The following is a 23947-nucleotide window of genomic DNA, read 5'->3' as shown; positions in this document are numbered from 1 at the left end:
GGTCATTGAAATAATGTGATGAGAACTAAAACACAGAATAATATTCATGTAAAAAACACATGCGGATTGATGAAAAAAGGTATCATCTCACTGCTAGGTGGATTAAGCACGTTTTTTACTAAATCCGGCTATAATTTAGATCTGCTGCAGATATTATACTATGTTACTGCTTCAAAAAATGTAAATATCTACTCATGAAAACCGTTCCGAAAATACCCATATTCTAAAGGTTTCCAAGAAATATCAATAAATCGGAAGTCGCCATCTTGTAATTAAGAACATTGTTTTCCACCATGTACTCATAAAACCCGTTCCAAGTAATTGTAATAATTTCCATGGAATGTGAATGAGCCGGAAATGATTTTCCTGTTATGCAAAAATCTCTTCTAACGAAGTAGGTTCGTAAAAAAAGTTTACGTTATTTGGGATTTTGTTCGTAAAAAGAGTTACGTAAAAAGAGGTAACGTAAAAAAAGTTTACGTAAACGGAGGGTTGGGTGTATTTGGTTTCTATTTCTTCGCGCTTCGCCTTCGGCTCATCAGTGCTTAAAGCAGTTCAATTTGAACTGCTTTAAGCACTGATGAGCCGAAGGCGAAACGCGACAAAATTCACGTTAACAGTTTTTGGGGGTTTAAATTTCATAAGGTAGCTTATTTTCTTACTTCCTAAGTTACAATCGTCTTAAAGTTATAGCATCATTCTTTTGTAGGTTTTTGCAATTCCATCATGGAAAATGTACTTCAAAAATGCCAACTTGAACGAAAATCAGTGTGCGATGGGTTCTGCTTCAAGCACGTTCTGATTGTCATAATTTATATATACAATTAAAACCAGAAGAGAGACATAGAGCTTTCTTCATTTACAGATATTTTTACACAACCGGTTTTTCCCTTATGTAGAATATTAAACTCATCAACGGAATATGACAAAGGTACCAAACATCGATAGATTGTCCGTTGATAGTATGTACTTAATAACAATCAACCAAATTGGTTAAAACTAGGGTTGAAAAAACAATACTAATAACGCACTCAGCCGCAACGAAATTTCGTTTTCTTCGAGTTTGGAAATCTTATTTCAGAATACAAATTTAGCCTGATATTGATCCGTTTATTTCATGCTTCTCGACACGAGCATTGCGAGCGCCAATATTGCGCCTGGGTTTTAAATTAATTCACACCGTACGAAAACGACGCGACACCGCAAACGTGACTAAATTCGTCAATAAAGCTCTCTTGGCAATCTTTAAGCCAATGCCGGTGAGTGTGCTTCGGAAAGGATAGAACAAAATTCGAATGGGATCCACTCGCCTCGAACTATTTGGAGTCAAATTGAATTTTCACTCCATTACTGTAGATTGATTATTCTTAGCATGGTCCGCTTTGGTCTGCTAGTTTCTGTGGTTGGTGAGTATCTATTCAAATCCAAGAACAAAACCCACTTCGAACCTCTCATAGTCAGACGCAACCAACCGTAACCGTGTGTGGACTGGAATGTGGTGCTTCAGTAGAAAGAACCGCTAGCCCAGTAGTGACCTGAACCAGTCGAATGTTTCAATTTTCCGCCGGGAAGTAAACGCTTCTTCCGCATCGAGCTAGCTATTATTAAAGTAGCAAATTGTCGGTATCAATTGCTTAACTATGGGGCTAAAGAGCCACTCAATATCGATTTGCACTTTAGACGATCCAAAAATAATAAAAAATGAGTCAGCCAAACAATGCGAACGCTTTTGTTTCCACACGGTTTACTGTTATTAATCCAATCGGCTCCAGCAGGCACTTGGCTACAGTTTTCAACACAAGTTCAAGGTAGCGTCGGTACTGCCGCTATGATTATTGTGTGATACTCATAATTAGCATAGAAAGCTATCTGTTAGATTCTCAACCATATAGAAGGTAAATTTACGACGCTAGAATGTGCACCAAACGAGCAATAATAAAGCTCACAAAAGTTGAAAGTGATCTCAGATATTGCGAATGGGTTCCGACCGATCCGGGGAATGCCCACCTTGTTAAATGCTGCATATACCGGCCGGTTTAAATTGCGTTGCGTTGGCGGTGTGTGTGAGTGAAGGGGAATAGGTACATTACACTGATTTAAACGTCGTTTTCATTGTCGTCGTCGCCGTCTTTGTCGTTGGCTCAATTGTACAATGATTCGATGATGTGAAAATTAGATTGGCGGAAGTGTCGGAACAGTTGTTTGTGTTGAAGGATAGATGTTTGATTGGTAGGTGTTAAAGCTAGTAAACGATTCTCTAGTGAACTTCCTGTTGGTGGCATGACGAATTTTGCAAAACGGGCGCCACTGTGATCGAATGTTAATTATGTGAAAAGAAGTGCTTATGTAGTGGTTTCATGGTCACGGGAAGAGCGGAGGTAGTTGAAGACTATCGCTACATGATCAGAGATATTACTTGGTTCATCCTGAAGCAACTGTCAATACTATTGTCTAAATGATTTTTAAGTGTTTGATGATAGATATAAACGACATATTACAATTCGAATGTTTGTTATGCGACTTTTTACTATTTTCATGTGGAACACATCTCTATTTTTTTATAGGGGTGCAAATCAGAAACTCAAGAAAAAATACACGTTACAACACCTTTAGAATGTGGTCAGGTTTTAAACACTTACAGCTCAGTATATTTTGTATCAATTATTAATATTGTTCCATTATTTGATTGGAAATATTTCTAAGATTCGATTTGAATGTATCAAGCCACGTATTTTCAATTATAAATGATTGAAATTTTGATTAGTAGCGAGCAGTGTCCTATTTCGTCTGCTATGAATCTCCGGCATATCGGATTTCCCTGCCATAGACGACGGTTTTGAAGTAGTAAGCGGTATATCAAAGGGAAAGTATCGCTCTGATTGGTCAATCGATGCAAAAGCGAAGCTGTTGGAAGCACGCGAATCTATAAATAGAAGCAAAATTATAGCTAACGTTTCAGTCCCATGCGTAGCATGCTAGAGATAGGTTGTTGCTTTGCTAGACAGCTCTGATCTTGTGTCATGCAAGCTCGGATGAAATTCCATGTTATGTCGTTTCGCCTGAGAAATTTACAACTACCCAGGGTAAGTTTTGAGTGTTTAAGGTTAATTTCTAATTTATATCAGATGAACTCGATTGATAATGAGAAATAGTTTATCGCTTCAACCGAAATCGCAGAATGGTAGAGAAATTTAACTCTATAAAAATAACTACTTGCATACAAAACTTGAATACAAGCTTGGCGAGGAAAAGCTTAAATATCAAAATCGTATCGCAAGTATGTACGAAGATATAATTGCATAAATTTAGGATATTGGTGTAATTTTGTCGGCTATAAAACAAACAATGTTCTGTGTTGGTTCATAATCATGATCAATCTAATGTCGCTTTCGTTTTTAAATTGCACTACACCGGTGTAGCGAAAGCAGCACTTAAACCGTTCGTTTTTACCAATTGCACTACACTACACGTTTTCTGCACCGATACCACTGGTGTAGCACTCATCGAAAGTTCGGTGTAGTTCTGTGCAATGGAATCGTTTATTGCAGTCAATGGATGCTGTTTTTGTTTTCGTAATTTTTGTTCGTTTATTCACGGCTCAGTATAGCACTGCACCGGAGTAGTGCAGTTCAAAACCGAAAACGACATAAGCAGACTTGCGGATTCAAAAGTGTGACGATTGATTGAACTGTTTGATTGTAGATCAAAAATTTTGGTTGCCTTGTTCCACATCAATGGCTCGAACAACCCCATGCGGCTGATCCTTGTAGTTTTTTTTAATTTCTGTTTCAACTGCAGTTTTGAGCCCAATTATTGAACATTTACGAAAATTTGCTTTGAGCCGGGTCAGCGATTATTTATCTAGTCGAATTCGGATTTTTCTAATTCTATGGTTTTGACTTCAGCCTCGGGAGTTATTTAAAATTGAACGAATACTGAAGACAAAAAGTCGGTTAATAAATTTTAAACGGCGAAAAACAGCCGGACAAAATATTTTTGATGTCAAAGCATTCAATCGACGTTCACAAGTGATTTTTTGTGTCAGTGAACCATTAGAACGAATTTTCTCTCACAGAAATATCACCAAAGAGACAATCGAAAGGGAGAAGAATCTTCGAAGATATATCGATGCTGAATTTCCACTACGCATCGATTGTCCCGGGTTGGCGGTTCAATGCACAGGACGCTGGTCACACAAGCCAGTGGTCGTATGTTCGAGTCCCCGAGTATGATCCATAGCACTAGCCATGCAATGATTCTGTACACTAAGAATCGGCTGCGAAGTCTGTTGAAACAGAAAGGCCAAATTCCACAAAAGGAATGTAATGCCAAGACTCTGACTTTTTTATCAGTTCGACACACCGAAGTGATTCGTGCAATATGAAGTGTGAATTGGCATAGCGTTAGCCTGCGCTCCTGTTACTTCTACGTATGATATTCAAGCTAAATGGGCTAATATTTTTTAATCATCTGCATAACATGGTTTGTATCTATCTTGGATACATGGACAATCTTGCAACTACCGTTTATTTAACAACTCAAGAATCTCGAATGTAACCAAAGTATTTATTTCAATTATTTTTTTACAATGTAATGCAATATAAAGTTTCGGTGCTGTTAGTTCGTGGAGTTATCACTACAATTGAGAATGACCCAAGCCCCTCGAGGCTTGCTTTTGACGAGCTCAACTTGTTGGAAGAAAATGCCAAATCTTCAGAATTTCACGAGATTGTTACTTCAAATTGTTAATAAATATAACAGTTGGTTTCCCATTTATGATAGCGTAGACATTTTCGATAATGTTTGTGACGGAAGATTGAGGTTACTAGTCCAAGGTGGCGATGCCATTTTCCTCTTCCTAGACGCAAAAAATATGGTTTGGATGATTCGAGTCACTGCCCTTTCGAACGATCGAATTTCTGTTAGCAGATTAAATGTTCCGGGATGCTCTGAGAAGTACTTTGCATCATATACCCTTTTTTTTAAATGAAAGATATTTTTAATCAGGCCTATTTGCGTACAAGCTTTACGTGGCCGATTGAGCTATGTTTTTAGCTAAAAATTTTTTTGTATTGGATCTCGTTGTCACCCTTTTTATAGGGGGAGAGCCATTGCCGTGGTATTGTTGTTGATTTCGTTGCTAGTTGCTGTAGATGCGCCTTGTTGTACATTGTTTGCAGTTGCTGGTTGGTTGGATGGTAAGCTGTTAACTGCAGCTGGTGTACTTTGTTCTATAGGGGTTACGTTGGATGGTTTTGTTGAAAAGGGATACTTCACTGTTGTTGGTGGCTGTCACAGGTGTACTGGGGTTGCTTGGGGTTGGTGTGAAGGAAGAACCGTTGTCCTTTGGTGTAGTTGTCTCCTTGTCCAGTTTATCAGATGGCTTACCGTAATGAACAGCTTTTTGGCAATATTGACATGTGGCCATCTCATTATCATAGGTAACAAGTGATTTGCACGGAATTCTTGTATCCTGACCGAAAGTTACATAAGAAGGTATAGGCCTTTTCAAGCGCATGCGTAACAAACATACGCCATTTGGAATACCGGGGAAAAAGTTCTTCTATTTTTCTTTTTCGATAGAGAGAATCTCTCCGTATTGGGACATAGTTTTACGAATATAAGGATCGATGACGCTTGAGGGAAGATCATGCACACGCACTTCTATAGCACTATATTCCATATATACTGGAATGTTGTACTTAATATTCTCGTGCTCCACATAATGCACATTATTATTGTCTATTGCGAATTGAATTGCATCCAACTCTTTATAAAACTGGATGTAAACAACATTATTCGTCTTATTGCATTGAAGTAAATGTCAAGATGCATTTGCTCCTTAAGCAAACCTTCAAGTTCTCGTATCGAAGGTCGAATTTCGCACTGCCTGAAGTCAACAATAATTGTATTCTTTCGTACCGGCGGTAGCTTTTGTTCGTTTGGTTCACTCATTTTCGAGGTCGTTCTATTGTTCGCTACACAATACTGTATTTGGTTTCTTTCGTAACGTAAGCGGTTTTATTTTATCGACTGACTTGGATGAGATGTGAAAGCGAACTGATCATATACAGTTGATAGTATTGTTTCCTAACCAGGTACGCTTCATTCGAATCCACACCCAACGACCAGTTTAGGCATTTCTCAAGAGCTTTTTGAGCTTGTAGAATGGTACTAAAATGTCAACTTGCCTCCAATGATAATTCATACACGCAAAGCCGCACGCAACGTTGATTTCTGACGAACATTTTATTCAACTAGTAAATTCCCTGCGTGTGAGCACTTCTGCTTAAAGTGGAATGAATATAATCCTTTCATGCTAGCCGTATCGCTTGTCACTGCATTCGCGAATTCAATCAAATGTGTTAACTGAATTGTGAAGAATTGTTCAAGGAAACTGTAAATCCAAAGAGAACTGCACTCGAGGAATTCTGAATCTAATGATGGGTTCATGGAATCGCTCTAATTCTTCGTATTAAAATGCCATGCCAGAACTGCGAATTTACCCTTCCATTACAATAACTTACACAGTCATCAAGCAATCTCACAAACCGCAACTGTGTAGGCAACGTTACATCGTTCGACAGGTGGACATCAACCGTGCGTTCCGTCGTGTGTTTGTAGAGCAAATAAATTGAAGGCAAACAAGTCATGAACTGATGACAGCGCTGCTACGGTCATGCTTATGTTCAGTCCACTGGAGATATTCTCTGGAAGCCATTTTTCCGCATGGCAGTCAATCAAATTATTTTAATATAATGGAGCACTACTGGTCGGATGGGAGAAAAAATGATGACTGATGATTAAACTAAATGGAAAGAAGCATAAAAGGGGGTCAGTATTAGCAGGGTCGGTGCACTCATGAACTATTATTTTTCGATTTACAGGAGATCAGTAGCCGTTATTGGAAGGTTTGGTGCTCCAGTTTCGACTTTTGCAGCCGTACCTTGCTTGCTGGCTTGCATGTGTGAGTGTGTGTATGTCGGTTGATTGTTATGTTCGCTTCATGCAAGATTTATTATTTCCTATAATTTTACGTACCCTGAGCATTGTATAAAATTCTAGATAATAGATCATCTGTGCATGAACTTCATGTTCGCCGAAGCACAGTCATCTTCCCGTGTTCACGTCGGTTCCACCGTCGGCATGTGTTCAGTATCATTAAATTTACTTCCCGAACGGATACGCTTCTGGCACCGTCATCAGTAAGCGTTTCTTACTGAGGAAAACCGGTGAGGAAGATAAACTTTTGTTAAGCTTCATTCACGTAAAATGCGTTATTGTGTGGTCTAGCTTCGTTGTGTGATGGTTCATGCGGTACTAGTTCATATTGAATTTGAGTTTAAAGGAACATCCATTCTGTGCCGAATTTTTGTTAGCTACGAGTCGAATCATAAATGGGACAGTTTTAATTTATTCTTAGGTAAGCATGTATTTTAAAATCGGCGTAAATCAAATTAAAGGTTGATTCGCTATGATCAAATGACCATGTATTATCAATTCAACCCGTTACTTCAACTGCCCTCTCTAACAAACAATCTATTTTCATCAAGAATTCACTAAATTATTCCTAAATCCTTGGCCTGATTTTTTTCCGGCTGGTCATTGTTCTAAAATGTAAGTTGCATATTTACCCGTCTGGTGAGCGACTGGTGGTGGAACTTTTCCGACTGTTAATGCCATGTAGGCACGTGATATCCGTTCTCAACAAACCGTCCAAGAGAGTGAGTGAATGGAAACCGGCTCAACAAATAAAAAAAAATTGTCGCGATTGGTGTCGTGAGGTTATGAGTTGAAATGGAGGAAATTGGGGCTGTTTTCATCCACTTGACCGATTCCTTTTTCGAACACATGTTTCGCTATGTTACTTCCTAACACCCGGGTCGAGATGGTCGCTTCAACATGATGATTTACCGTTGGGTCAGTATCGAGCAGAGCGTGGTTGCGGTGGTGTTTCGGCTAATCGGTGCACTGATTGTAGTTTTTTTTGTGGTGGAATTGTTTCAACCACTTACTGTAGGAATCGTTCTACCAGTTAGGTCGTGAGTAGCACAGTTCCCGTTATCGTAAAAAGGTTGGTCCATTGAATGATTTATGTTGGAGGTTATTGGGAGAATTTTTATTGATACATTCGGGATTCATATTTATTAGAGTAGTACGGTTTGCGTGGATGTTACGTCAACATTTACAATTGATTGAGTGTTAAATCTCACCTATATTGACTTCCACATAAACTGATGAAACATGATCGGAAAGTGATAGTGTGGTTAATGTGCTAATAATATCATAATAAACAAATAACGTAAATTAAAATGAAAACTTCCAGATAATTGGAAATGTCTCGTAAATTTTTCAATAAACCTTAGTTGAGTTTGAGTGCATAGTTCCTAATCATAAAATGACAACAAATTAGTGAAAGCTTAAATTTATAGAGCGAAGAAATGGAATGTAATATTTTTCACATTTTTATACAAACAGTTCAAGTTTAAAGATCAGAATGTCTAGCTACTTTTTATTAACGAAGCTAAAATTTCGATTGTCATTATCAATTTTCTTCAATCTCCTGAACAATACGCTCTGACTTCGAGTGCATTTGTCATCGATTCATGAACTTGAGCACAGAATAACAATAAATACGACTGAAAAAAAAACAGAGCAAATGGGTTCTGTTTTGTCAGTTCCAATTACCAATCATGGAACGAACACAAGGATTATTCATTTACGTTGTTACGATTTGGATTCATGGATGAGATTGTTCAATATTGTAATGCACTAAAGTTTCATTCAACTCTCAAACCATCGGACCAAACCAAAATTTCTTGAAAAAATCCACGTTTAAGCTTACCAAAAGTTCAGTATTTATTCCATGTGAATATGTTCTCAGCTTAAAACTACAAGTACTATCATTTTGGGGTTAACCTAAGTTTGTGCTTAGGGCACATAACCGTTTTAACTTTTCTTTACGTTTCGTCTTAGAGTCGTCAGTGCAAAGTAGTTCAAATTGAACTGCTTAGTGCAAATTTAAACGGTTCAACTTGAACCGCTAAGCAGACGTAAAGTTAATGCTATTTGCAAAACACTTCGGTGCCAATTATTATGTGTTTTGCGAATAGCTTTAACTTTACGTCCGTTTAGTGGTTCAAGTTGAACTGTTTAAGTTTGCACTAAGCCGTTCATTTTGAACTGCTCTGCACTGACGAGTCTATCAGGAATCAGAACAAATTGGCTCAAATGGCACGTTCCCCTTGATATTTGGAGATTTGTGCCTTGCCATCAATTTGTTTTTAGCATCATTTTCCCGATATATAAGAGGGAAGGATTGAAAGGAAATGGTAAGGGTTGGACTAGGAGGATGGGAAAAATTGACGACACAAAAACACATAAAAGCAGAAGTAAATTCTGAACCTCTACGAGGTCCCGAACAGTCTGCTGTTAATAAAACCTCCAACCCCCGAGAGGATTTAGAGATCTTACAAAAGCGACACCATTCTGCACTCCCGGAAGAATGCAGAACGATTCGCAGTATGTACGAGCAGAAGTAAATTCGGTACCCCCCAAAGGATGCCAAACAATCTGCTAAACTCTATTTAAGGTGAATACAGAAGGGTTACGATGAACCCTTCTGACTATAGCTCCTTACCACATTGGGTGAGAAACGAGAGAATATCCTTCAATTTTAGCTCCGCATACACAGACTCAAAGATGTATGGAGAACCAAAAACCCGGATGCGTAGCTGCGTCAATGCGGGACAGTTACATATCAGATGATATGAAGTACCATAATCGCATTCACACAAATCACACGAATAATACTCAGCACGTTGAATAGTAGCCATGTGATAATTGAGTTTGCAATGTCCAGTCAGAGCTCTGACCAGAATACTGCAATGATGCTTGGAGAAATGCAGTAGACACTTTGACATTTTCAGATTTAAATCTGGTAGAAATGCTTTTGTCTGAGCGCAAGTTTGCAAGCTGCGCCAGTAGCTGGCATGTTTGGATGCAGCCCAAGAACGAATCTTGTGCTTTATCCAACTTGTTGAAAGTGGTAAAGCTGGTTCAGGACCAACGAAATCATTCGTTGCACCAGCTCTAGCCAACTCATCAGCCCATTCATTTCCAGTAATACCAGAATGGCCGGGTACCCATAAGGAGTAAACAGCATTTGAAATGCTGAGGTCTTCAATTTGAGTTCGACATGCGATCACTAGATTCGACTGTGAGTCATTCGAACTGAGTGCTTTTAAGGCTGCCTGACTGTCGGAACAAAAATAAATTCGCTTACCACAGATCCTCTGCTGAAGTGCCGATTGTACTCCACACAGAATCGCGTAGATTTCTGCTTGGAACACAGTACTGTATCTACCAAGTGAATGAGACTGCTCCAGCCTCATTTCACGACAGTAGACACCAGCACCAGCACGACCATTCAACAGAGAACCGTCCGTATAACAAACTATGTGTTCATCAAGTTGTCGTTCCAGACAACCAGACAACCATTCCTCACGAAGAGGATAGCTCACATTGAATGTTTTGAAAGGAAAACTGCATGTGAGAGTTAGGTCACTAGGAGCGAGTAAATACTCATCCCACGTAACCATTTGAGACCACAAGCGAGTGTGGCTGGTAGCATAATCTAATGGGTTACTGTTCCAAAGCCCTGTAACCCTAAGACGGTATGCACAAGATAATGCTTTTTGTATTAGGAACACATGTAGTGGTTTAATACACAGTAGCGCCTCTAGAGCAGCAGTAGGAGTTGTCGTGAATGCTCCTGTCATTGCCATTAGGACCATCCTTTGGAGATGATTTAGCTTTGACTGAACTGTTACGACTTCTCCTTTCTGCCACCATACAAGACATCCATATGCTAAAATTGGTCTAACAATAGTTGTGTAGATCCAATGAATATATCTGGGTTTGAGTCCCCATGATTTTCCAAAAGCTCGTCTGCATTGGCCGAAAGCCTTGCAAGCTCTTTTAATTCTGAAGTCAATGTGAGCAGACCAATTCAGTTTTGAGTCAAGAATAACCCCGACGTACTTAACTTGTTCGACCACATTCACCTCTGAACCAAAGAACTGCAACGGACGAGCTCCTGTAATTATCCTACGATGAGTGAAAAGCACCATTGATTTACAGATAATCCAACCTGACAACACCATTGCTCAACAGATCGCAGGGCTTGCTGCATTAAATCAAAGAGAGTGTTAATGCTTATACCGGTCATCAATATATGATAATCGTCGGCAAAACCATAAGTCGGAAATCCAAGGTTATTAAGTTTCCTTAACAAACCATCAGCGACTAGGTTCCATAAAAGTGGGGATAGTACACCACCTTGAGGACACCCACGGACACTCAGCTTTCTAATCTCTGCTTGCCGAAGCGATGAACAAATAAGTCGATTGCTAAGCATTGCGTGTATCCAATTTGTGATACTTGAAGGTATGCCATGACCACGGGCTGCTTCCAGAATTGAATTGAAAGACACGTTATCAAAGGCACCTTCAATATTTAGGAAAACTCCCAAGCAAGATTGCTTTTGTGAGAAAGCTTTTTCAATGTTGTACACAACATCATGTAACAGGGTTGTAGTGGACTTTCCACGCTGGTAAGCATGTTGCATTCCATGTAACGGATGCACGCCCAAACTAACATTCCTGATATAGTGATCGACTATGCGTTCCACTGTTTTAAGAAGAAATGAGCTTAGACTGATAGGCCTGAAACTCTTCGCTTCCTCATAAGTGTCGCGACCGCCTTTGGGAATAAATTTGACAATTATTTCCTGCCAGGCTCTTGGAATATATCCAGTCGCAAGACTAAAAGTATGTATTTTCTTCAAAACATGTTTGAAATGTTCATACCCTTTCTGCAGTAACACTGGGAAAACTCCATCCTTTCCAGGAGACTTGTACGGAGCAAAACTCTCAACTGCCCATTTGACCGATTCAATCGTCACAACGCTCCGAGCAAGGGCCCAAGAATCGTAACTACCTGAAGAAGTCTCGGGAAGAGCTGTCGGCGATGGATCCATACATCCTGGAAAGTGAGTGTTAAAAAGATAGTGAAGTACATCACCTTCATCAGACAAGTGTTCACCATCTGAAGTTCTTAAGAAACTGACATTAAAGTCCTTAGACTTCGAAAGTAACTTATTTAATCTGCTAGCCTCGTTGAGACTAGAGACATTTGTGCAGAGGCTTTTCCAACCACTTCGCTCAGACGATCGAAGAGCATTTTTGTAAGCCCTTCGAGCCGACACGAATGCCTCCGACCCATCTCTGCGTCGGTGGTTCCAAGCTCTTCTGCATAGTTTCCTTAGTCTAGCAAGTTCAGCATTCCACCAAGGATTTCCTCTAGTAGCTCGCACAATCCGAAGTGGACAAGCCTCTTCATATGCTGCAACTATGAGTGAATTTGTCTCGTCGACAACATTTTCCAAATCAATTGGGGTTTCAATTGTTGGTTGGTACCCGTAAAATCTAGTCGCCAAGCCCTCTTCATAGAGGTCCCAGTTTGTAGATTTGGGATTACGATATGTGATAATATCAAATTTAACGTTTGAATGATCAAAGAAGATGTACTTATGATCAGACAACGAAGGTTCGAGCTCATCGGAGACGAGCCAATTCACCAACTCATGCGCAATTCTATGAGAGCAGAGAGTTACGTCCAAAACCTCCTCTCTTCCAGCTCTCGCAAAAGTTGGACGGTTTCCTGCATTGACTATGTGCAGGTTTGTACTGCTCACAAATTCCATCATATCAGAGCCTCTCGAATTTATATCTGTGCTGCCCCAAATGATATGGTGAGCATTTATGTCGCTGCCGATTACAAGCGGTAAATCACTTTTGCAGCAGTATGATACAACCTTTTTGAAGTCATCGCTTGGCGAAGGTTGGTTATGCGGCAAATATGCCGAACAATAGACATATTTTCTGTCTATGCCATCAATAGTCATATCAACTGTGACAGCACAAATATCCCGAGTTGTGAGCTCCGATATGAGAGAAACATCGAGAGCACTATTTGCAAGTATGCATGCTCGAGGCATTTCACGTGGATTAGTCATACCGGTCTTGTTGAAGGCAACAAAGACTGGGTTTAACAATTTTCCAACGTAGAAGTTTCCCTTTTGGAAATATGGTTCTTGAACCAAAGCTATAGAATCTTCTTGCAGAAGTCTGGATAGATTCATAGTTGCTGTACGTTTATGCTGAAGATTGATTTGTGCCACTCTAACCATTATCAATTAGAGTAATGAACACCCCATCTCCAGCACTTATCGTACAACAACTAGAAGAAACCAAATATATTGGCTTATAATCGCCTATAGCGAACCATGTAAGGATTTTTTTAAATGTTTTGATCATTTAAATCCCACGAGTTGCGAAGAAAGAAGTCGTCCACTGTGCCAGAGCTTTGCTTAACACAGTAAGGGAAAATCCCAGCTTTGCTTAACACAGTAATGGATGGCCGAGCAGCCGACACAGTTTGCACTAAGCCGTTCATTTTGAACTGCTCTGCACTGACGAGTCTAAGACGAAACGTAAAGAAAAGTACTAGTACTAGTCATGAGCAACTAAATAGTTTAACTTTTATCAGCACCCCATGAGAAAACAAAAAGAAAACAAGTCTCGCACCAATGACACTCCCCCTCAAAAGAGCAATCACACAAAATCACCAATCTAGTTTCCATCTGACGGGTAAGATTTTTATCGTGTTCCATTGTTTAGTTCGGTTGACTATTTGCAGAATTTGTTTGGTCAATTGAACATTCGTCATTTCCTATGTAACCTGTGAGAAAGATATTCTCATCCATGTTCAGCTGATCCAAGAGTTTATCACTTTGCAAGGTGGTTTGATGCTTATGGTTATTATAGATGATTTCGAGTTCAATTTCTTTCCAAAAGTATATGCTTTTTAAAAATGTTTGCGCTGATTTTTACTTTGAAATAATTTGATAAAAAAAGGTCATATTAAAATTAGTGCAACTTCGGTACAAAAATTACCAAAATCAGAAATTGTTTTCTGATGCATTCTTATTGAAGTTACCATCAGAGCTGTCTAGAACAGTCAAAAGAAGTTACTTAGCTATTACTTTCAAGGTCATAGATAGTTAATTGAAAAACAGACTACATCTACTGCAGCTAAGAACGTTTCGATTTTCAGGCATGAAAACTCATGTGAATGAAAACGTTTCTTAACGAATGCCCAGCTCAATATCTAGTTCCAAAGGACATAATTTCACCACTAAGTTTGCTTCAAGGGAAGTTTCTCTTGTAAACGGCGTTTTTGTTCCTTCATTTCGAGCGTAGATTAAAAAAAACCGTAGGTTAATTAATCTTCAATTTTAATGTATTTGCTATTATTTATTAGAGTAACTAACTGTTTCTGATTATAAAAATAATTAATTTTTTACGATAACTAAATAACAGCTTGATAGATTTAAAAAAAAAACTGTTAATATCGGATTAAAGCGCATTTAATTTTCAACACCGTTGAGTAAATTGTAAAATAGCATTTAATTACATTTTTTTCCGTTCGATGTTTTATAGAGAGCTCAAAAGAACACAAAAAATATAATATTGTTTTTTTCAATTCAATTCCTGAGGGACTAAAATGCATACCCTTTACCTCTGCGTAAATAACATGTCCTACTTAGTAACCATATCTCAAGAACCGAAAATTTACACTGAAGTAGTTTCTAATGAAAAATAATGACAACAAAAAAATTTAATCCGCGCTCGAAATGAAGGAACGAAAAACCCCGTTCACCCCTAAAGTGATAAGCAGATAAGTAATATTCAATTTCCTACTTCACATACACCTCCACCATAATTCGTATTAGGGTAACGGCTCCAGTAGTCATCTCAGTTTCAGTAGCCATCTCATATACGAAAACCATTAGTTAGAGTGAGATCTGCCGCCTCTGTTCGATGTATTGTCTTGCAGGGTAAGATAAAAATAAATGCATTCGTCGCTATAGTAGCAGTATTAAACAATTTTAGAACTAGTTTTTCGACCAGATTGCTTCCTAGAGCCCATGCAAAGATATTGTATTCGATTTTATCATAATTCGTAAATTGAGAGTCGAGTAATCGATAAAATAATATTGCGACTCTACTAATGAGATGACTTTTGGTACATTAGCTATAAATAGTGGAATATTCACAACTTTGAATCATTGGATGACAGTTTCATTTAAAGCAAATTCGATGGTTCTAAAGCACATTTATGATACATTTACTGTGGGCGTATTGATTTATCATTTCCTAGCTTAAGTGTAATTTACATTAAGGAAAATTTCATGGCCGCCATTTTGATATAGCCTTTATTGACACCAAATAAACTTCGAAATACAAAAACGAGGAAATATAATGGACTTTTATGATTCATTTTCAGAACGTATGCACAAGTTTGACACCACGCAATAGATTTATACAAAAATGACGATCAATTACAAAAAATAATTTTCATAAATCATGAAGACTTTTGCAAAAACTGCATTTATTTCAAGGCGATTAGTTGTAATCAGTGCGGTAGAATTTCATGTTCAATCGAATAATATAAGATGAAAATGAAATTTATGGCCGCTGACCGTCAGCATATCCCTACTAATTCATTTGACTTTTGCTGCCATTTTCAAGTGAAGCTCCCGGAATTGATCGTCAGTTGATTAATCGTACCTAGTCATTTGAAGTTTTGCTTGCTCAGTTTCGAGTGCCAAGTAGTGTAGCTCCTTCATTGCCTTCGCTCTTGGTAGTAAGCAAGTTCGAACGAATAGAATTATAAATGGAGTAAAGTTTTAAAAATGAAAACTGAAGGAGGAACAATTAATTTATGTGTATTCTGTGATTGATATTTCAGCTATCTGGTTTGTCTCTCATCTATTATCTTGAATCAATTCGAATGTTTACATGAACCTCATTTGAAGGCCGCTCTCACACTATTGAAAGAGATATTTTGTTACTTCAAGAGACCAACTGAAGGTGGTTAAACTGATCCTCGATTGAAGAGAAACGAGTGATGAACTGAATGCTGTTCGTTCGGGCCGTCAGCAAACATTGTGTGTGTCAGAGAGTGAAGTTTACTGCATTAGAGAGATCGTCAATGTGTTCTACATTCAGTTTTAATTGAATTGAATGAAGTTTCACAGCACTGGTTGTAATTCTCATTTCTATTCCTACATTAAAGCGCATGAAGTTTTTATATTCGAAAAAAGCATCAAACTCGTAAATAAAATCTAATATATTCTTACTGATTGCTTTCAAAGCCGACACACATATTCAAGTAAAATATTATTAAAATTTTTATATATAGAGGAATTCATTCCATCCAAATAAATTTAATGTTGATTGTAAAACTGGTTTCAAAACATTCCTGAATTTGGAGATTTAACGCAGGTTTATGCTTATTCTTCACTTTGCTATATAAACTGTTCACTTACCAGGAATATGCTGTTATAGTGGGTCTCAGTAGGCTTTCGTGGAGTTTAAAGATTTGATGCAAGATTTTTGATGTAGCATTGAAGACAGCTACAAGTATTAAATAATATTAAAAATGTTACTTGGGAAGTTAAAATATTTCATTTGACAAATATCAAAACTAATGATCGAAACGTCGAGTAAAATCAAATGTTCTTGTTCAAGTGAACGCGAGAGCCGAATACATCACTTTATTATTATTAATGAAATCAAATTCTAGCTCTTCATCTAAAAAAAATTATTTGACTTTGTATCTCCTAGATAATTGATGTGGTGAAACCACATAACCGAAGTCAAGTTGACTCGCTTGAAAAAAGCTGTTTTTTTAAATAAATATTTTTTGAAATATGAGTTAAACCTAAATTAATAAGATTAAAATTTGGTGTTCAGCCACAAGTGGTGACTTTTCAGCCGTATTATATACATAATTTGATTATCACCGAATCATTTGAACTAACATTTGTAAACCAACTTGTATTGTGTAATGGGGAAAGGAACTTATATACTAACTTACTATCTAATACAGAGAGCAAATCGATTCAATTTAAGATTGCATCGATTTTGGTCGAAATTTGCTTATAATATTATGTGACATTGCATCTAATGGTTCTATATTTGTGAGTCTGTGTTACTCGTTTGTACTAAACCAGGGAGGACGCTTCAAAATCATTTTTAGAATTTTGTTCTGAATTCTTTGAAGTGTTTTTGTCCTTGTCAAAAAGCCGTTAAGGCGACGCCGGCGGAGCAGACCGCCAACGCGACGTTTGAAGCGGTGGCATCTCGCATACAAACCTGTAATCGTCTCGTTCTTCTTAAAGTTAGGTTTCTTGACGATGTGACATTTGCGCTCTGCTAACGGAATCGTATCGCAAAAATTTGTCTGGTAGATATATCAAAGCAAAGCAGTTGAAAGCTCAAAAAGTCAATTAGTCAATCAAGAGTGTGTTCTTTCTGAATTAAACACGGGGAAATAGAAGTATCCTTTATTTGAAATAGGAAATATTCCAGATGTACGATTTTTAGTCAACGAAACGGGCGTGAACATCTTTCGTTTTTTTTTAGATTTTCAAAACAATTCAAATACTATATTTGGACAATTTTACTATTCGACGGAATGACCTTTTCGGAGAATTAACATTCGGCGGTATGACCTATTCGGCGAAATGGCTTTCAGCGAAATAGCTTTCGGCGAAATGACTTTCCGTGAAATGGCATTCGGCGAAATGGCTTCCGGCGAAATGGTTCTCGGCAAAGTGGCTGTCGACGAAGTGGCTGTCGACGAAGTGGCTGTCGACGAAGTGACTTTCGGCGAAATGACTTTCAGCGACATGGCTTTCGGCAAAATGGTTTTCGGTGTAATGACCCTGACCCCTTCAAATATAACTTAAGCTAATATAACAGTATTGGATTTAATTTTGAGTCAATCGGATTTTCATTTGGTGTTACTCATTATTCCTGGCAGCAGTTCACTTTACTTCGTATTTGCAATCAATATTGACACTCAAATCCATTTTATTTATACTGTTTCCGTTAAAATAGCTTTTCACAAATAGTGAAATCTACCTAAAAATCTTACTAAAATAGACACACTCAATTGTCTTTTCATGCGGTTTTGTTTGAAGCGAATTTATTACGTTATGCGAGTTGTTGTGTGAATTTTCATGCGATTTTTTCAAGCGGCCCGCATAAAAAATGACTTGTGTGTACTGAAAAGAAATGATGTCATTGACCGATTTTACCATTTTTTCCCCATAAATACGATTATTTCCTAAGGCAGTTTACATAACTTTTTCTTCGCCGTAGCATCACATCATCTTACATAGAATTCTTATCCTAATATAATACTAATATGGGCACAGCGATTTTAATTTAATAAAACATATTACTCTTATATTTTAAATACTGTATTAGGTATTTCGTCATTTATTATTAATTCTACTTAAGAATATTATTTGAACCAAACGGGTAATTGCTATAAATTATGAAATAAGCTGTTGTTTCTATACATTGAACTAACGGAAGCAGTTGGAGTCAGAACTAATCTTAAAAGGGTCCATTATTAAATTGAAACTCCAATGGTCTTAATGAAGTGATAAAGACATTTGTGATTTTTGTTTGAATAGATTCAATTATCTATGAGAAGACGAACTGAGTCAGATTTTGGAGAAGTATGGTTAAGAAAGTCACCTTCAACGTAGTTTACCTGGGTTGAATTGAATCATAAATTTCAAATGTTCAAACTATGGATCCGAAATAAATAGTACTAAAGTAATTGGAAGCAAATTGAAGAAAAAGAGAAACTCCTGCAAAAGTGGTTGGTTATTTTTTGTCGTAAATAATCGTCTTACTTTAGTCAGGAGCAATTTCAAAAATTTCCGTGCGTGGAAGTTTTTGTTAATTAAAATTTGTAAAAATTCGCGTTCTTGATGCTTGGTGGAACTTGGTTTGTTTAAATTTGGCTGAATTACTTTGCTAATGTACAAACGGTTTCAACGTTTTAATTTCTGGTATTTACTCATAGATTGCTATTATTGCTACACTTTAAAATTTTAGTTTTTATATATTCAAGTCTGTGTCGGTTTTTATTGCAACATAATTTCTACTGTATCGATTTAATTATTCATTTTCTGTAAATATTACCTGAAAATAGTTGAAGGTATGAAATTTAGCAGGCTCATATAAACAAGATCAGGATTAAATAAGAATTGAATTCTACTTTTATTTTTTTTCTGATCATGCTTATGTGAGCTCGCCTTTTTTCCGTTTTAAGTTTATAGCTGATTCAATCTAGAATACCTATCCGTCTATCAGTTTCTACCTTTCGCTTCTCTCAGTCAAAATAACCAATTATTCCTATTCAATGTATAGGAAATCGTGAAGAATATATTTGAGCATTTCACCACAATAAATGTAATATTCTGCTAGCATACTTTTTCAATAGGAATAAAGAAAAAAAATTTTCTTCATGCTTCCAACTATGATTATTATCATTGTCAGTTGAATATCTATGTTACTTTCAGCAGCAGCGGAATATGCATCGTTCTCGTAAGCATCACTTTTTTTAATAGTTTTAAGTTCATTATAATTCTTTGTTACTATCGTTCACTACATCGAGCGTATTTGTTTCCACTTTCGTTTCAGGCTCAACATGTGGTCCCTGCTGAGCCTATCGCTAGTGCTCAGTTTACTGATTAGTCCTTCCATTACACTGCCAAATGGTGCTCCGGAGAATGTCTGCAACTCAATGCTGCCATTCCACGGCGGAGGTATTCCCCCGCTGCAGACGACCTCTCCATTTCGGATAACACCGGTGACATCGGTCGTTGGAAGCGGCCAGGTGCTCAACATAGACATCGAATCGTTCCCCGCCAATGTTGTGTTCAAGGGCTTTATGCTACAAGCCCGTAATCGATTCCCACCGAACCAGGTTGTTGGCCATTTCGAGCTGACGGATGAAAGTGCCGTGAAGTTGATCAATTGTGGTGGAGAGCGAACAACCGCTACCCATACCAACACGCAACCAAAGAAGGATCTAACCTTGGAGTGGATTGCTCCGGCTGACTTCAAGGGAGAGATCGTATTTAACGGAACGATCGCACAGGACTACGATAAGTTCTGGGTGGGTCTGGTGTCTGCACCGGTTAAAGTAGTTGAAAGCGGCCAGAATCCAACGTCGGTGGTAGGAATATCTACTACCAGGAGGCCACCGGTAACTACCGGTACACCGTCGTATGTTGCACCAACAAGTGCCAGGGTAGGGATGCTAAATTATGAGTTGATTAAACGGTTAATTGAAAGTTTGCAATTGTAGATCGAAATAGTAGATCCCATTTACGAAGGATGCGGAGTAAGCAAAGGATGCTTTGGATTTCCCGAGGGATGCGTTGAAACCCGTAATTGTCGGGCTGTCGTCGCTACCATAGTTCAGGGAGAACGATATATTTTCGAAATGAAGTCAGGCTACAGTACGTAATATTATAGCAGAGAACTATTTCATTGGGAGGTAAAACAATCACCTTCTTTGCAGATCGGCCAGCTTATATAGCAGTAGGATTATCCAATGATGCCAAGATGGGTGACGATTCCGTCATTGAGTGCGTTCCGGAACAGGGTACCATCAAGGCGTACTCTTCCTGGACCTTTGCTGGACCGTATGGCGTTTCTCGTCAAGGAATTGCACAAAACTTCATTCAACTGAAACGTTCGACCTTCGAGGATGGTGTTATCTATTGTCAGGTTGAGCGCGATTCCATGACGACTGTGAAAGGACAGAGGTTTGATTTGATCAATGGAAAGTACCACCTGTTGCTGGCAACCGGATCTTCTGCAGATTGTAATGTTTGTTTCTGTGGTTTCGAAACTTTTGTAGTTAACAGTTTGACAAATTTCAGCAACGCATGTCTCTTATCACGACATCGGTCGTCATGTGTCCGGTGTTCCATTGGCTCTGGCTGAAGTTGGTCATGTTCAGGGATCGTCGAAACTTTTGCTGCGATTGCACGGTGCATTCATGTTGACTGCCTGGATCGGAACAGCTTCACTTGGTATTCTGTTGGCGAGGTATTTCCGTCAGACGTGGGTTGGCAGTCAGCTTTGCGGAAAGGATCAGTGGTTTGCAGTGAGTATTACGTGACTTCTGGTTGGGTTTGAATCATTTAGATTTTTTTCTATTTCAGTGGCACAGATTCCTAATGGTTATTACCTGGTTGCTGACAATGGCTGGATTTGTTATAATCTTTGTTGAAATTGGAGGCTGGTCGCAAGCTCAAAATCCCCACGCCATACTTGGAACAGTTACTACAGTACTGTGCTTCCTGCAACCGATCGGTGCCTACTTTCGACCTCATCCGGGTACCAAGCGAAGACCACTGTTCAACTGGCTCCACTGGCTGGGAGGCAATGTGGCTCACATTGTTGGAATTGTTGCCATATTCTTTGCGGTTAAGCTGCAGAAAGCAGAGCTACCAGAATGGTTGGACTTTATTCTGGTTGCGTTCGTGGCATTCCACGTGTTTATGCATTTGATCTTCTCCGTAAGTAGACTGGGTTGGTTGGTGAAGGGTTTTCTTCGCATATCCGAGTTCAGTATTATAACAGAATAGCACTGCAAATATTTTTTTGCGATTTGTTATATTTCTACTCGAGTATGCACTGTGCAAAAAGGCATGGCCGTCAATTATATGAAAATTATAGTATAGTTGTGGTATCAAAGGCATGTGTTAACCTCGTTAGTTGTGCGCGAGTGTTTGTTTGAAAAGATGTTTAGCTATTGAATCACTCTACATGTGTTAAAAACATAATTTTGAAGTGGGAATCAGTATAGCACTAATGTGTGTGAAAAGCACTTGATTTGGATAATTGTGATTCAAATGAAATTTTTATGTAAAAACTTAGATATTCTCATGAAATTCATGCATAATCTGGTGGCTTCGGTATACCTTATCGTTATGATGTGCATTTTTACAGAATTACTATGAAAATCCATAGTTTTGGAGTTGCTTTGCACGTGATGCCAACGTGGAAAATTTTATCATTATTCTGATACTAGATCTGTGTAGTTTTGTCTCCGTCGAGCTACTGTTCTCAAATAAAAAAATGTCAATATTCAATATTCACACCAGAAGGTTTTCGACGTAGCGGAATCGTATTTGGCAGACCTGTGGTCTCAAATGGTTACTAAGGATGAGTATTTACTCACTCTTAGTGACCTAAGTCTCACATACAGTTTTCCTTTCAAAACTTGATGAACACATAGTTTGTTATGCAGACGCGGGTGCTGGTGTTTACTGTCGTGGAATAAGGCTAGAGCAGTCTCATTCACTTGGTAGATACTAAAATGTGTTAGAAGCAGAAATCTACGCGATTCTGTTTGGAACACAATCGGCACTTTAGCAAAGAATCGGTGGTAAAAGAATTTATTTTTGTTCCGACAGTCAAGCAGCTTCAAAAGCACTCAATTCGAATGATTCACGGTCGAATCTAGTGGTTGCATGTCGAACTAACTTCGAAGACTTCAGCATTTCAAATGCTGTTTACTTCTTATGGGTACCCGGCCATTCTGGTATTACTGGAAATGAATGGGCTGATGAGTTGGCTAGAGCTGTTGCAACGAATGATTTCGGTGGTCCTGAGCCAGCTTTACCGATATCAACTAGTTGAATAAAGCACAATATTCGTTCTTGGGCTGCATCCAAATATGCCAGCTACTTGCGCTCAGACAAAAGCATTTTTATCAGATTTGAATCTGAACATGTCAAAATGTCTACTGCATTTTTCCAAGCATCATTGCAGCATTCTAGTCTTAGCTCTGACTGGATATTGCAAACTCAACTATCACATGGCTACTATTCAGCACACTGAGTATTATTCGTGTGATTTGTGTGAATGCGATTACCCGCATTGACGCAACTACGTATCCGGGTTTTTGGTTCTCCGTAAATGGTTGAGACTGTGTATGCGGAGCTAAAATTGAAAGATATTTTCCATCGTTTCTCACCCAATGTAATGAGGAGCTATAGTCAGAAGGGTTCATCGTTTTTATTGGAATGAATTACTTTACTTTCTGTATGGACCTTAAAAGGCTTTAGCAGATTGTTTGGCATTCTTCATGGGGCGCCGAATTTAGTTCTGCTCTCAAATAAAGCGAATCGTTCTGAATTATTCCGGCAATCCGAGAATCGAGTCGCTTTGGTTAAACCTCGAATTTCTTTCATTGGTTGGTGGTTGGTGGTATTATTTATTATTTTGCAGATAGCAAAATTCGATTTGTTTCTTTATGTTTTGTGCTGTTTTCTCACCTCACCCACTTCATAATTCCCTTCCATGTTCTTTTTATCTTTCCTTTCCCACCAGGAAAATAATGAAAAGCACGGCAAGGCACAAATCTCTAAATAACTATGGGAACGTGCCATTTGAGCTAATTTATTCTGATTTCTGGCTTCTGGCTAGAATTTATAGCTCCAAATGCTTCCCATCAGAAGAATTCTGGCCGTTTTGTCTCCGTTGCACTACTGTTTGTCCCAATTCTAAAATTAATATGAATATTCAATATTCGCTTCAGGAGATTTTCGACGCAGCGGAGTAGTATTTAGCTGGCCTTCCGGAAAATCACTTTTCGGATGGGATCGAAAAGTTGGCTAATCGCGGGAAACTAACAGATAACTACATTCGTGGATATAACATAATAAGTAGGGTATATTTTTTTCACTTCCAAGAAGATCACTTGCCACCCATTTAGTAGATGATTTTTCTTTATAAAATGGTTTCTAAATCGCAAGACGATCCCATTCATTTTCCCATTAGTAGTATTGTCTCTGCAAGTCTTTATAGACTAATTTTAGTTTTGATCAATACTCAACTAAAACAAGTTGAAGAGGTATACACATGAAGAAAAAATATTATTATTTTCACAAAAGTATTTATTAGAGGTTAGATAAGAACATGGAAAGAAGCAA

General features: G+C 38.2%; 1 protein-coding gene across 5 annotated transcripts in view; it reads left to right on the top strand.

Moving 5' to 3' along the window:
* LOC131435086 (putative ferric-chelate reductase 1 homolog) overlaps positions 1 to 23947 on the top strand; it is a 99609-nt gene that overhangs the window by 73824 nt on the left and 1838 nt on the right. For 2 of the 5 annotated variants that reach the window (XM_058602594.1, XM_058602593.1), the window contains exons 1-6: positions 19486 to 19538; positions 19635 to 20247; positions 20305 to 20458; positions 20521 to 20826; positions 20885 to 21111; positions 21170 to 21526. In XM_058602594.1, coding sequence (XP_058458577.1) covers positions 19501 to 19538; positions 19635 to 20247; positions 20305 to 20458; positions 20521 to 20826; positions 20885 to 21111; positions 21170 to 21526 — 1695 coding nt within the window. In that variant the 5' untranslated portion in view covers positions 19486 to 19500. Of the gene's footprint in view, positions 1 to 11871; positions 12053 to 19485; positions 19539 to 19634; positions 20248 to 20304; positions 20459 to 20520; positions 20827 to 20884; positions 21112 to 21169; positions 21527 to 23947 lie in introns of those variants that run through there. The other 3 variants (XM_058602596.1, XM_058602595.1, XM_058602597.1) reach the window with 2 other exon arrangements.

This window comes from Malaya genurostris, chromosome 3, assembly GCF_030247185.1.
Source record: "Malaya genurostris strain Urasoe2022 chromosome 3, Malgen_1.1, whole genome shotgun sequence".
Classification (NCBI taxonomy): Eukaryota; Metazoa; Arthropoda; class Insecta; order Diptera; family Culicidae; genus Malaya; species Malaya genurostris.
Note: the sequence above shows the minus strand (reverse complement) of the source record. Positions and strands in the feature narration are given on the sequence as shown.